Here is a 16,105-nt window from a genome sequence, read left to right as displayed (position 1 = left end):
ATTAATTATTCCAGTCCATGAACATGGGATATATTTTTCATTTATTTGTATTTGTTTTAATTTCTTTCAACAATGTTTTATACTAATCAATGTACAGTTCTTTCACCTCCTTGGTAAATTTACACCTAAGTATTTGTTCTTTTTGATGCTATTGTAAGTCATTTTGTTAATTTTTTTCTGAAAAACTTATTGTCAGTGTACAGAAACACAATTATTTTTTTATTTTTATTTCATTAACTGCTGTTTTACTGAGTTTATTAGTTCTAATAGTTTTTTGGTAGATTTTTAGGTTTTTCAAAACATATTATATTATCTAAAAACAGAAACAATTTAATACCTTCCTTGTCAATTTAGATGTCTTTTATTTCTTTCTCTTCCATAACTGTTCTGGTTAGTACTTCCCATACTATGTCAAATAGAAGTAGCAAGAGTGTGCTACTGTTCCTGATGTTAGAGGAAAAATTTTCAGCTTTTCACCTTTGAGTATCATGTTAACTGTGGTATTATAATATATGGTTCTCATTGTGTTAAGGTACATTCCTTCTATATCTAATATGTTGAAAGTTTTCATTATGAAAAGATGTTGAATTTTGCTAAATGCTTTTCTTTGCATCTGTTGAGATTTTTATCACTCATTCTGTTAATGTGGCATATAACATTTATAGATTTGTGTATGTTGAATCATCCTTACAATCCAGAAGTAAATTCCACTTGATTATGGTATATAATCCTTTTAGTGTGCCATTGAATTCAGTTTGCTAGTATATTGTTGAGTAGTGTTACCCCTATATTCATCAGGGATGTTGGCCTGTAATTTTCTTTTCTAGTAGAATTCTTTTCTGTCACTGATATCAAGGCAATACTGGCCTCATAGAATGAGTTTAGAAGTGTTTCCTCCTCTTTAATTTTTTGGAGGAGTTTGAAAAGGATTGCTGTTAGTCCGTCTTTAAATATTTGGTAGAGTTCAACAGTGAAGCTATGTATTCCTAAGTTTTTTTTTGTATGAGTTTTTGACTTAAAGTGTACTTTGTCTGATATGAGAATACCCAAACCTGTTGTCTTTTCATTGCAGAAATATCTTTTTCCATCCTATTTTCAGCCTATGTGTGTCCATAAAGTGTGTTCCTTGTATGCAGTGTATAGCCGGATTATTTTTTATCCATTCGGCTACCCTATATATTTTAATGGGAACAGTTAATCCATTTACATTTAAAGTAAATATTGATAGGTAAGGACCTATTATTGACATTTTGTTAATTATTTACTGACTGTTCTGTAATTTCTTTGCTCCATTCTTTCTCTCTTCCTGTCTTATTTTGTGATTTGATGATTTTTGTAGTGGTGTGCTTTGATTCCTTTATATCTTTTGCATATCTACTACAGGTTTGTCTTTTGCAATTATCATGAGTCTTATATAAAACAAACCATAAAAGACCCCAAATAGCTAAAACATTCTTTTTCAGGAAGAACAAAGCTGGAAGCATCACACTTCCTGATTTCAAATTGTATTATGAAGCTATAGGAATTAAAACACCATGCTACTGGCATAAAAAACAGACAAATAGAACAATGGAATAGAATAGAGGCCTGATAAATTAACCCATACATGTATGGTCAGCTAATTTTTGACAAGGGCTCCAAGAATACACAATGGGGAAAGGGAAGTCTCTTCAATAAATGGTATTGGGAATATTGGATCACATATAACAATCTGTTTTAAGTTAATAACAACTTAATTTCAATCACACACAAAAATTACTTGTTCACTCCCATGCACTTTTTCTTATTAGAGTCACAATTTACATCTTTTCTATTTATATCTATTAGCAAATTATTTTAACTATAGTTATTTTTAATACTTTTGTATTTTAACTTTTATATTAGAATTCAATATGATTTACATATCACCATTACAGTATTCTAAATTTGAAAATTAACTTATCTCTACCAGTGAGTTTTATACCTTCATATGTTTTCAGGTTGCTGATTAGTGTCTTTCAATTTCATTTTGAAGAACTTCCTTTTGCGTTTCTTACAAGGCGGTTCTAGTGGTTGTAAGTTCCCCCAGCTTCTACCTTTCTGAGAAAGTATTTGTTCTTCATTTCTGGAGAACAGCTTTGACAGATATAGTATTCTTGGTTAGCACATTTTTCCTTTGGCACTTTGAATATATTATCCCACTCTCTCCTGGTCTGTAAGAGTTCTGATGAGAAATCTACTGATAGCCTTTTGAAGGTGCCCTTGTATGTAACAAGTTGCTTTTCTCTTGCTGCTTTCAAAATTCTTTTTTTAAGACTTTTGACAATTTGGTCATAATGCTTTTCTATGAAGACCTCTTTTTACTCAACCTCTTTAGAATCCTTTGGGCTTCCTGGATCTGTATGTTTGTTTCACTCTACAGGGTTGGAAAGTTTTCTGTCATTATATCATTAAGTAAGCTTTCTTCCCCTTTATTTTTCTCTACTTCTTCTTGAACACCAGTGTTTATATGGGTTCAACTGATAGTGTCTCATACATCCCAGAGGCTTTTAAAAACTGTTTTTCATTATTTTGTGTGTGGTTGTTCCTCTACTGGATAATTTCAAATAATCTGTCCTTGAGTTAATTGATGTTATTCTGCTTGATCAAGTCTGCTGTTGAAACTCTCCATTACATTTTTCAGTTAAGTCATTGTATTCTTTAGCTCCATAAGTTTTGTTTGGTTCTTCATTTTGGTTTCTTATGGTTGAATGTCTCATTTTGTTAATAAATTTTTAAAAATTTAATTTAGTAGTTTATCTGTATTCCCTCGTAGCTCACTGAGCTTTAAGATGGCTATTTTGAATTCTTTGTCAGCTAATTTGTAAATCTTAATTTCTTTGGGGTCAGCCACTAGAGCTGTATTTTGTTCCTTTGGTGATGTCATGTTTTCTTGAATCTTCATGTTCTTGAATTTTTGAATTTTCTGTGATTCTTCATTTTCTTGAATTTTTAAAAAGATGTCTTAAAATTTGAAGAAGTAGTCACCTTCTCCAGTATTTACTGACTGACTTTGGGCCAGAAGGATCTTCACCAGTGAACCTGGTTAGAGATTCTGGGAGTCTCTCAGAACTTTTCTATGGATGCACCTGCTCCATTCTTCTTATTCCTTATTAAGAAAGAAATCTTAGGATTGTGTGCCTTCTCTCTATCCAACAAAACCAGGCCTGGTACTGACAGCATTCAATTTATATTCCCTAAGGCAATGCCCTGAAGTACTTAATGTTATATACCTTCTCCCTCACCAGTAGAGTCAAGCCAGATGCTAATATTTGTACATGTTGAGATCCATGTGATATCTGAAGGAGCTTGTGCAGGCCATGCACAGGGATGTGCAGGGTGCTTTCCATAGGAGAGGGTGGCACAGGGTGCTGGGGAAGTTCATCAGTTGGTTGTGGGGGTCCTCAGGCAAGTCATCCTGTAGGGTTCAGTGGTGGGTCTCTTTGTGGAGTCTGTGAGCTGATTAGTAGAGACTGTGACTGGCTGTAAAGAACTGCACAACAGTTGTTGTGCACTCTCTTCTCCCTGCTCCTAGGCTTATTCCTTCAGTGCTCTGGGCGAGGTGAGACAGAATGGACCTCCCAGCTAGGTAGCATTTCACAGGACTGCAAAAATTAGGCACACACATCACTCACTTTCCCTAGTAGTGGAAATTGCAGGTCAATCAGGCCTCTGTTGATGCCAAGTTGTGCCACCTTCGGGGAGGGGTGACATGGGTAAAGTGAAACTACTTATCCTGTTTGATATTTTTACTCTTGGGTTTTTTGTTCCACAGTAGGGCTGGAAACTCTGTCAGACTCTGGGGCTCCCACAAAAATATTCCTGTCCATGGGTGGTTGCCAGTATTGGTGTTTCTGTGGAAATGACAGCCAAAACCTCCTATTCTGCCATCTTGCTGATACCATTTCTGTCCTTTTTCCTCTCCATTTGTAGAGCTGACTTTGACATTTATCAAGTTAATATAAATAAACTGGTATGTTTCTGAGCAATATATGGTATTCCAATTGACTTCTTTTCCTCTCTCTAAGGAATCTAAGTTTCTGTTTGTTTAAACTTACGGTTTTGGCCAGGCACAGTGGCTCATGCCTGTAATCCCAGCACTTTGGAAGGCTGAGGCAGGCGGATCACTTGAGGTCAGGAGTTCGAGACCAGACTGGCCAACATGGCAAAACCCCATCTCTACTAAAAATAGAAAAATTAATCAGGTTTGGTGGTACACGCCTCTAATCCCAGCTACTCAGAAGGCTGAGGCACAAGAATCGCTTGAACCTGGGAGGTGGAAATTGCAGTGAGCCAACATCACGCCACCTCACTCCAGCCTGGGTGACAGAGTAAGATTCTGTCTGCAAAAAGTAAATAAATAAACAAACATATGGTTTTGTAGCACATTTTAATATTTGCTATGATACACCAACCTCACCCACTTTTGATCTTATTCTTCAAAATTTCAAAATTGACATGGCAATTCAGAGTCTTATTTTTCCAAGTGTATTTTTAAAATGTTTGTTGAAATCTTCAGAGCATTCTTTTCTTATATATTTTGAAATATACTTGTCGAAGGTGTAAAAGTATCTACTGGCATTTTATTTTAAACCATACTGAATTTTTAGACTAAATTTGGGGGAACTTGACATTTTTGTCATATTGAGTCATCTCATTCATGAATGTAACAGATCTCTTCACTTATTTATACCTATTATTTTTTTACTTTTTTTTTTTTTTTTACAATTTTGTCGATAAAGGTCTTTCTTAAGCATTCTTTTTTAGGTCAATTCTTAAATACTTTTATCACCTTGTGACTGCGTGAGTCAATACTCCTTAATAAACTCCCTTTGATATATACATCTATCTTATTAGTCCTGTCCCTCCCGAGAGCCCTAATACACCTAGTAATGGGTATTTTCAAACAAATAAGCAAAAAACTGCTGTAAAATTTTGCATAATAGAACTCTTGAAAGCTGCTTGTTTGAAATCAAGAACAAGACAAATATGCCTACTGATGCAGTTTGGATGTTTGACGTCTCATCAGATCTCATGTTGAAATTTGATCCCCAGTGCTAGACGTGGGGCCTGATGGGAGGTATTTGGATTGTAGGCTTGGAGTAAGGAAGTTCAAGTCTCAAACCCTCAAAAGTAGGGAAGCTGACAGTGAAGCCTTCAGTCAGTGGCTGAAGGCCCAACTGTCCCTGGCAAACCACTGGTATGGGTCCAAAAGTCCAAAAGCTGCAGAACTTGGAGACGGATGTTTGAGGGCCGGAAGCATCCAGCATGGGATAAAGATGGAGGCCAGAAGACTTAGCCAGTCTAGTCCTTCCACGTTCCTCTGCCTGCTTTTATGCTAGCCGCATTGGCAGCTGGTTAAATGGTACCCACCCAGATTGAGGGTGGGTCTGCCTCTCCCAGTCCACTGACTCAAATGTTAATCTCCTTTGGCAACACTCTCACAGACACACCCAGGAACAATACTTTGCGTCCTTCAATCCAGTCAAGTTGACACTCAGTATTAACCATCACACTAGGTTATACTCCTAGTCAGCCATGAGTATTATCATGCCTGGATGTTGAATTTTCTTCAGAGCCTTTTTCTTCACTTAAGTAGAAGATCAAATGCTACTTCTATTTTAATCTGCTACTATGGTGAATTACATTAATTCATTTCTTAAGTTAAAACAATCTCGCATTTTTGGGATTAAACCCAACTTAGATACAATATATTATGTTTTTCATATATTAATGGGTCTCTTTTGCTAATATTTTAAAGATTTCATATCTATTATGTGTTACATAAGATGCCATTATTTTATATGTCACTATAAAAGAACAAAAAAACTGTCAATGAAACTATGACATAACACTTTAAAAAAAAAAGATCAGTCAAGGTCCAACAAGTGTAGCAATTTCCACAGGTGTTTTATTAATATATAATATATAAATATATACATATATATATGATTTATGTTTCCTTATGATTTATGACAAGGAATTGGCTTACACAATTGATATATAAGCTGGCTAAGGAAGTTCACAGTCAGTAGTGCAGGCTGTCAGGAAGAGAACATCATGTGCACAAGGTAAAGTTACTCTCCACAAGGTGACAGTTTCTTCTCTCTCACTCACACACACACACACACACCTCCGACTAGTTTTCAGGCCTTCCAGTGGATTGAATCATATCTTCCCAGGTTATGGAGGTTAGTATCCCTTAGTTAACCTCTTTGATTATGGACTTTCGTGACATCTATAAACTCACAGCAGTGCCTAGATTTGTATTTGATTAAATAACTGTGACTTACAGCCTAGCCAAATTGACACATTGATAAAACTTTTACAATGTTTTTGCAAATAAAATTGCATCTCATTTCTTTTTGATTATTGTTAATGAAGAAGTATATTTATTTTTGTAAGATGATTTTGTATCTGAATCATTTCCTAAATTTTTATATTCTAATAGTTGGTCATGGATTTAGTTTGGCATTCTCTGTTGATGATGATATATTATCTGAAAATAATTCCATTTGATCGTATTATCTGGAAATAATTCTAGTTAACACTCTTCATTGTATTTCTTAGGGCATTGACCAGTATATCCAGTGATACGTTAATTAATGGCATTCATATCAAGTGGCCTTGATCATTCTCTGATACTGGTGGGACTATGTCTAAAATTCTACCATAAACAGGATGTTTGTTTTGTTATAAATCCTTTAAGGATGTTTCCTTCTATTCCTATTTTTTATGTTTTAAAAAATTATAACTAGGTTTTGAACTTTATGAAACATTTCTTTGGTACCTGTTGAGAAAACCATGATAGCAACCCACTAGTGTGTGAATTATACTTATTGATTTGTTAATGTTAACTACACTTTTGGGGTTTTTCTGCAATAAACCTTAGCCTATGTATTATATTTTTTCTATGCAATTTCAGTTGGTTGACACATTTTACAAAAATAATTCATATCTATGTTATGAATAACATGGGCTTATAATTTTCTTTTCTAGCCTTATTTGATTTTGAAATTAAAGTTACTGTAACTTCATAAAATGTTTTAGATAACTTTTCTCCCTTTTCTACTTCCTAGAATTACTTTTCTAAGACAGGAGTTACCTGTCCTTTCAAAGTTGGCAGCACTTCCTTATAAAATTTTTTTGGCCAGGACCTTTTTGTAGTTCCACTGTAATGTGTCATATGATAAATAGGAAATTATCTTTCTTTTACAGTGAAATTTTAATAAATACAAACCCATATATATGATATTACAAAGGGAATAAGATACCATTTAGCTATACACTAATAATTAAGATGATAATTATTACACTCTATATACTTTTGAGTTGGTCTACCTAATAGGTTATACAGAAACATGTACAAGAGAGCACCAGTGTGTTTCCTCTTAAGCTCTCTCACAATCTCTGTACTTTTTATCCCTTAGGACATACGGGACGGTTATTGAAGTCTCTGTGCTTCATCAGTCTTTCCTTCCTGTTGCTGCACATTATTTTCCACATCACATTGGCGAGCCTTGAAGCTCAACATCGTATTGCACCTGGCTACAACTGTGAGTATTACAGTGTTTTCTTTTATGTGTTATATACATGCATAATAAAGTGTGTGTCATCATACACATAGAAATCTATGCAATAATTATAACATTCATGGAAATAGTTGGTCTTGGCAATGCAGTGTAAATATATATAAAGAAATATTTCATTATAGGATGCATCACAACTTATCAGATTTTTAAATTTTGAGTTTAAATATATATATAACTTACTCATGTCTGCAAAAAAATTTAGGTTGCTGAGTAATATGGAAGGTGGCTGGAGGGTGGAAGTGAAATTTATGATCTCTTCTGACTCACAGTCTTAAGTGTTTCTATTTCGAATTGATGATTTTCCATAATTCTACAAATGTCAAAATAAAAATATGATATGAAATGCTAAAACAACATTCTTTTCTCTGCATTTATAACTGTAGTTACTCTATGTTCTCCACAGAGTGTAGACAGGCAAGCTTACACACAAACACACACACACACACACACACACACACACTCTTGCTTTGGCTCCTTCCCAGGCAAAAATTCACAATACCTGGACACTTCAGATGGGACTTCTACTAATACCATGAAGAGGTCTGTATTTCCCAGTGGTGAAGGAGGTAACCATCTCAAGTGTAGTCACAGCTGGCCTCTTGACCTGCCTCTTTCCAGGCCTTCCTTGCCCAACCAAAAAACTAGGTCTGCCTCTCCTAACTCGGGCTTTGTGATACCATGGTATTTCCAGGTCTCTGTCAAAGACATGTTTTATTCATGCACAAATGCCCTCTGCAGTCATCCTGTACTGCAATATAGTTTGAACATGTCAGCAGCTAACATAACATCTTTTCTTTTTTTTTTTTTTTTTTTGCTATCCCCAGATGAAAATTCTACTCTGCTAAGAGTCAATTTAATAGAAGTCATAATAGTAAACTTTATTTCCATAAAGTTAAATTCAAATTTGAAGTTTATTTCTACAAAAGGTTATAGTTCCAATTTCAAGTTCTAGTATTTTTGATGAAGTAACCAATAGAGAGGGGATATGTGAAAGATTGAGTGAAAAAAGAAAAGCTTGAGTTTTTTACTTCCAGCCATAGGAACCTTGAAGGTAGGTTTATAGAAATCATAAATTTCTTCTGAAAAACTAGTGATGCCTGTAATTGTGTTGGCTCATCAGGTGTTGTAGATTTTTTTGGTTTAGTTTTATGTGTAGCATTTAAAATTAATACATTCTTGAAAAAGGATAAAAGAGAATAACAAACAAACTTCAGAGCTTTGCAAACTAGTTTAATCCAAGATTGACACAGACCAGGTTTTCAGCCCAGAGCACTTTTTAATGATCAAGTTATATAAACTGAAAATAGTGTTAGGATTGGTAATGGAAACACTGACTTTTAATTTAGAGTCGACTTCACTAATGTTATCGTTTCTCAAGCATTTGGAGTTATGATTATACTGTCAGAGATGTAAATACAAACTCAGTTATTCTGATATCCCACATTTGAAGTTTATCCTTTTTTGGCATCTGCATAGATAACATAGCAAAAATTCAACTAAAAAGACAAAAGCTGTACTGGTCATCAGTGTTGCACATTTTGAATGTTTTCTGTATGTTCAAGACATTGGTAAATTAAAATTAAAACCCAGACAAGTCAGGTTACCCAATCATATTCAAGTAGTATTCAAATTCAAGACCACCAAGCACTCATTTATAAGTGTTTAATTTTGTTTTCCTAACAACTTCTTTACCCCATTGAAAATGCATACCCTCACCCTCATTATCGCAAAAGGTCCCAGCATCTCTTAGGAGTCTGACATAAGTTTTGGTGGGACAACAGTAGCATTTATAAATATTGAGTCATTGAAAGTTCTCGTTCCTCCAGAGTCCTATGAATATTAACTGGCAGTAATAAAGATGTTTTCAAACCACCCTATTTAGATTTTGACTAGTTGGCAGGTCTGTTAAAGGTGCCATTGTGCAGAACTGAAACTTAATACCACTCCCTTCTGCCTTTTTTTTCCCCCCGCATTTCCAAAACAGTGTTCTCATAGGTAAGTGAGGAGTCCATGGGGGCAGGGGAGACCTCTGTAAATTTTGCTCAAACATATGTTGTGCCGCTTAGTAAAATATTTTCATTCCACCAAAACTATGCTACTTAAATAAATGTAAACCCGGTTTCAATTATGTCATTACAGATTACATAGACGTAGTTTGTTTGACTCCGTGTTAGATGTGTGGCGATGTTAGTGAAATTTGAAGGCCGGTCTGGATTCTTGTGCTGTGCTTAAAGCATGCTATTGATTGAAAGAAACTTTTGAGTCAGAAACTATATTGGGAAAATTTATGATGATAATATCTCCTGTTTATAGAGCATCTATGAACCATAAGACCCCAGGGATTATTCTATTCCTTTTTCAATTAATGACTCGTTCCTTTCTTGTTCCAGGAGGGCTTTGCTATGCTTTAAGTAAAGCTCTCTCTCTATCCATGCATTGTCCTATTCATTCTCTAAACAAGTCCTCAGGGTGGACAGGGCTGTGCAGCTGGACCCCTGTGCTCTGTGTGCAGGACCCCCAGCCTGAGGAGGAGCTGAGCAGGAGATTCCTTCGTCAGGCTCCATCCAGCGGGAAGCAGCGAAATCCTTTGATTTACATCAAGAGGCTGGTCTCCTGGCCAAGCCTTGCCCATGAAGGGCTATGCCTTTGTGTAGTCTCGTTTCTCCAAGAGGGGCCCTTTTTCTGTATAAACGCAGTGCCCAACCTGCGGATAGTGCTGAGGTCGGAATTGCAATGAAGAAACAGGCTCTAGTGGGCAAATGAGTTGCATGAAGCCATTGCATGTCTCAGCTGGAGTCTGAGCACGGATCTGTCTTCTTTCCACTCTTCCTCCATCTTTATGGAACTCTTTATTCATCGTGTGTGTAAGATTGTTTCCTCCACTGTGGTTCCTAGGACCTTGGATAAGTCTATTTTCAAAGGGCTAAAGTTAGTGTTTCTGGTACTTAGTCTATGATTTTCCCTTGCTTGTCCTTATAATTAACTGAATATTTTCTTTGCTTCCTTCAATGCCAACATTCCTGGTTGGATTCAGCTTCCCCCAAAGGTTAGCCCCTCAGTTGCATTGCTCTTTCCCCCTGTGGGAGGAGAGGCAGCTAGAGTTTCATGTTGTCTCATTCTACAAGCACATGAAACTTGGTCCAGAAGCCCACCAACCAAGAAATTAGGATGGGCCTCAATAGTGTTTCTTCCTGACGTGCTTCTGTCCTTGAAACACACGAGGCTCCCAGTGCCAAGAATCAAGGTATCAAGCATCAGCCTACGACAAGGAGACTGAGGGACAGACCCAGCCTGGCCGTTTATCCTCCCATCCCGACGACTGTGGGGAGGATTACAGAGTGAGCTGCTGCTGTGTGCACGCGGCTTGCCAGTACAAGGGCTGACTCATCCTTTGGCACACAAAGCTGTAAATTTCACCCCACACTTCGTTAGTTGTGCTAATTGGAGATGGACCCTAGGTGTGCAGAATCACCTGGTAGATCCATCCTCATACACATGAAATTCTTGATGTTAATTTTTCATATTTGAGACAGTACTGTGGAGAAAGAGCTAGTAAGTATGAAATGGGAGATAAAATACATAAAAGCAAACCCACACCGTGCATGTTTCTGAGTCCTGTTTTGAAACCACTCTTTCCTGCCTGCTTTCTTCTGACAGCTGATCAGTGAGGCGGCTTGGGTTCCTCACCTTGCCCCGTCCCCTGCTCGTTCCATTCCCCAACTCATTCAGGCGCCACACACAGCCCTCTTCTCTCCTCGGGCCAGCTTCCTGAAAGCAGATGTTGCCACTCAATACAACAATTTAAAAAACTGGTCCAAGCTATAACTTTACTTCTGGCCACCTGTGTACGGAAAGATTAGGATGCTTTTGTCTCACTCCTCTGAAAAGCATGTGGATCATATATGTACCTTCTGATCACGTCTAGGAGACCTTTGCCTTAAGTACTATTTCCTTCCAGCCTTGGTAACTGAGGCCTTGACTCACGGAGACACACGCCGACCTAGATGGAGCCTGCTGCTCTGCACAGTGGGCAAAGAGACATTTATGATCCATAGACTCTGGGTGGAAGCATTGCTGAAAGAGAACTTTTGTAGCCCAGTATCTGATGGAGTCAACGCTCTTGGAGTAATGAACACACATTGTTTTTACTGCCGAAAGCCAGACACAGGCACGAAGGCGAGCTGAGTGGTGGTACCACATGACACCCATCCGTATGAACAACCCTTAGGCCAATGCCATGTCGAGATTTTGATTCACCTTTAGTAATAGATAGGGAAGCTCGCTTTATGCAGCAGTTTTCAAATAAAATACCTCATTTTATCATGATAAATATTTTTCATGACTTTGTATGCTATTTAATATATGAGAAAATTTAGGATCTTGGGTGACTGTGAGCTAGTGGTGGATCTCTGTGCCTCGGTTTCCTCAACTGTCAAATGAAGATAACAGCCATCATCTCATAGGTTGTTGTGAGGTTCGAGTTAATATAGGCCTTGGAACTGTGCTTGACCGATTGTAAGTGGTCAAATAGTACAAGCTGTTGTTCTTGTTGCTGTTATTAGAGAAGTCCTAATTCTTGCCCAAGGTCACACACCACTACAAGGTAATAGAGACAACTCCAAATCAAATCCTGTCTCCAAATTATGCAAAGTTACATGGATGAAATTTTGAAATTACAAAACCTGCATGGTACCAAATCTTTCTCTATGATAGTCTTTTTCAGTTTCTTGCTAATGCCGTTGTACTAGAGTTTGTACCTACTGTACCCCATGTGGTTAGAATCCGAAATAAAAGGGTTAAATGGCACTGGGTGGAAGGTAGCATCAGTGATGTGTGTCTTTAGTGACCCTGAGTTTTCCTTCCAGAATTTTTCACCTTCTCAGCAACCTCCCAACTGCAGTCTCTCACTCCACCTGCCCCACAGCTGCAGCCTTGGGCCTGGCCTGGCCTTCTGAATATTTTATGGCTTTTTTCTCATTCCCGCATCTACCTGAAAGCTTGTCATCTGCTCCATGACCTCCAACTCAGAGGAATAGATAATAAATACATTTTTCACTATTTATTACCTTTTCTACATTGTAGAACTTTAGAAGAAAGACGAACATGATGGAAGAGTTAGGAGGAAAATTAACTAACATTTTCGTGTAAAATAAATGAACACTCTACTGTTATTATCTCTTAGGAGGAAAATTAACTAACATTTTCGTGTAAAATAAATGAACACTCTACTGTTATTATCTCTTTTTTTTTTTTTTTTTTTGAGATGGAGTCTTTCTCTGTCATCCAGGCTGGGTGTATTTTTAGTAGAAACTGGGTTTCACCATGTTGGCCAGGCTGATCTCAAACTCTTGACCTCAAGTGATCTGCCCACCTCGGCCTCCCAAAGTTCTGGGATCACAGGTGTGAGCCACCACACCCAGCTGCTGTTATTATCTAATTCTTAGGATGTCTCTTAAAAGTGTTGGCTTTCACTATCATATTATTGGTAGAGAAGTGAGTCCCAGAGGCAAAAAGTGCCTCGCCTTAGGCTGCTCATTAGTGAGTAACAGAGCCGGAATTAAATTCAGGTCTCCTGGACTACACAGTCTGTACTCTTTCCTGCACCCTCATACGTGTGCTGGGGAAAATTTTATGCAGAATTGGACTTTGGTTAATTAGATTTTGAGGAATAGATATGATTAGGATACATAAATTTTGGAGGCTGTGCTGGGTGAGAGGACAGTTAATCTAATATACTAACTCTGGTTAAAGTATGAATGGCCGGAAGTGACTGTATATGCTTGACTTGGTAAATGATATTGGCCTTTAGGAATATATTCACCCCTAGGAGTGAGTCATGGGGACACTTGGGACTGCATGGCTGAGGAGCTGGGTGTGCATTCATCATCAGGGATATGTTTTCCCAGCCTCTTTGAGCCCACCGTCCCTACCACGTCCTCCAAGTGGGTCCTGTCATAGCCTTGTGTCAACTTGTTAATAACCAAGTCTCCTGCTCTAAGATGGTTTTAATCTGTAAGCCTGAGGAAACTGGAGACGTTTTTCCTAAAGATACAAATAAAACAGTAAATCAACCAGAATGTACTGGATGACTCTTGGTGTTCAGAAATTTACTTCCCTGAAGTGTGTGTGGCCCTGAGATTCTAGATCCTGAGACTGTTCCCAGAATTACACATAGGCAGTCTAATCCATTCCCTACACAGCAGCCTTTCAAAATTTTGAAGATGGCTTTGATGCCACATCAGTGTTTTTCCATATGCCTCTTGAGTCCCTCATCCTCTGCTATTTGCCAAGCTTGTTGGTCAATGTTGCATGGCTGATTGGTGAGATAGAGTCAGTGACTGGTTACGGGGAGTTGCCAGGGCCTGATTAATGCCAAACATCAAGGGGCAGTGACTTTCCTTGTTCTGGGTACTGTCCTTCCCATCAGTGGAAATTGCCGTATTGTGGATTAATGTAGAGCTTTTCTGACCTGAAACATCAGATCTGTTTCTTGTGAAATCCTATTTATATTTCTGTAAAAGCAGACATGTTCCCACCTTTGATTTGGGATTTTGATTCTGCCCGCACACAGAGCCTCCTTCCCTACCTTCTATCACCTTTATCTCATCCCCTAACAGGGCAAACTTTCTAGAGTTCCTGGCACGGATCAAGCACTCTAACAAGCCTTCCTTTCCTTCCTCTTTCTCCTGACTCACTGCATCTCACACCCAGCTGTGTGTGTGTGTGTGTGTGTGTATGTGTAACATCTTTTTGGTTCTAAGTTTTGCTGTAAATCAGTAATGATAACATCTTCCATGTATAATTTCCCATTATGTTCCAGGCATATTGATAATGTCTTGATTCTGCATTATAGGTCCTTGATATTTTACTCATTTGCAGATAAAGAGAGGTAGCAAAAATGGAAGAGTTAAGTTGTCAAAAAAAGGAAGGAATGTAGTGATAGCATCCAGGGTTGCCCATGGAGGGTGCCGGGACCCTATGCAGCCGTGTGCATGCAGGGCAATGAGCTCGTCCAGATGGGCAGAAGAGCTGTAGGGAAGCTGTACTTCTGTACTTGTCCCTACCCCATGGTTGTCATCTCCTCCCTCCCATTGCCAATTCCAATAAGCTTTCTATTGCCTGGCCATCCCTTTGCCCATGTTATTCCCCCGGGAGAATGTCCTTATACACACTGCCAGTCCTCTGCCAGGTCCATTCTTCAATACTGGCCACTTCCTCCAGATAACCCGAGTTAATACCCCCAGGTAGATGGGGTCAGATGTCTTTGGGCTCCCAAATACCCAGAGTATCAGTCATTAAACTTTTCATGTGGAGTGATAATCACTGATTTTATATGTTCTCCCATTAGAATATTATCACATTAAGGGTAGAACCTCTCATATTTCATTTATTGTTGTAACCTGAGCACCGACTACAGTGGCTGATTATAGCATACTGCCCAACAGTTGAAGAATGAATAAATGAATTAATAGCAGCCAAAAACAAGGGAAATAAAGGTGTGGCAAGGACAAAATTTGATGACTCTCTTGCTTTGTTTTGTGACTGATTCTCAGTGGTGTCCTCACCTGTTGGACTTGTGAGTAGACAATTGAGGAGAGCAGCTAAGTGCACCCATGCCCTCTCTTGGCCAGGAGCTCTGTCCCCTCACTCCTCTCCTACAGGTGCATACCCCAAATCCTGCTGAGATAGTTGTTCCCATTTCTCATCTTCTTAATTCATGAAGAAATATTAGAATGACATGTTTTATTTCTCTTTAGAAATTATTTATCAAATAAAGTTACTTGGTATTTATTTCCTTTGAAAAAAAAATGGATTTCCATTTGGATTTGGGAAAATTAAGACTGAAAACCATAAATGAGAAAGCTAGAGTTAGAAGTGGCAAGGAAGGAAAGAGAAGAAAAGGGGGTGTGGGACTGTGCTTTAACAAGGAGACCTCAATAAGAAACGAGGGGAGAAGAGCCCCCAAATGAGTAACAGTGGAGCCATGAACCTCACGCCCCATCTGCTCCCCACCACGCCAACCAGTCCTTGCTGTAACACAAATCACAGAGCAGGAAGTTTAAAATGATTTGGGATTGATTTGGTTTGCTTAAATAACAATTTCTCTAACCTCAGCTCTATGATACAGCATTTCTAGTGTAAATTATTTACAATAAAAGCACTGAGCAAGTCTGTGTGGTATGGAAGTAAACTGAACCTCAAAATTATAGACGAACGATGTAAAGCTATAACTGTATGTTTCAAAATTTATGGAATATGGAAGGACATTTCAAGGGCATTTGGAAGCAGCAGAATTGGGCTAAGCATAGTAATGACATTCTAGAAAATATTAATTGTATGACATAAGCATAGTTATTTTTCAGACTTACAAAACTGATGTATATTTTAGGGCTTAGGTAGGTGGATTTATAAATAAAAACCATTTTTTCCTATAATCAGGAGTTTGGATTTAGACATTTCTTCTTGATTTTGAGTATTGAGAATATATTTTAGGC

The 16,105-nt window shown here is 37.9% G+C and overlaps 1 protein-coding gene across 2 annotated transcripts in view; it reads left to right on the top strand.

The window, feature by feature from the left end:
• PIEZO2 (piezo type mechanosensitive ion channel component 2) overlaps nt 1–16,105 on the top strand; it is a 462,335-nt gene that overhangs the window by 155,018 nt on the left and 291,212 nt on the right. For both annotated transcript variants that reach the window (XM_025365354.1, XM_025365353.1), the window contains exon 3: nt 7,449–7,574. In XM_025365354.1, coding sequence (XP_025221139.1) covers nt 7,449–7,574 — 126 coding nt within the window. The remainder of the gene's footprint in view (nt 1–7,448; nt 7,575–16,105) is intronic.

The sequence above is a fragment of the Theropithecus gelada genome, chromosome 18 (assembly GCF_003255815.1).
Source record: "Theropithecus gelada isolate Dixy chromosome 18, Tgel_1.0, whole genome shotgun sequence".
Lineage (NCBI taxonomy): Eukaryota > Metazoa > Chordata > Mammalia > Primates > Cercopithecidae > Theropithecus > Theropithecus gelada.
The sequence above is the reverse complement of the archived record's forward strand: the minus strand, read 5'-3'. Positions and strand labels throughout refer to the sequence as shown.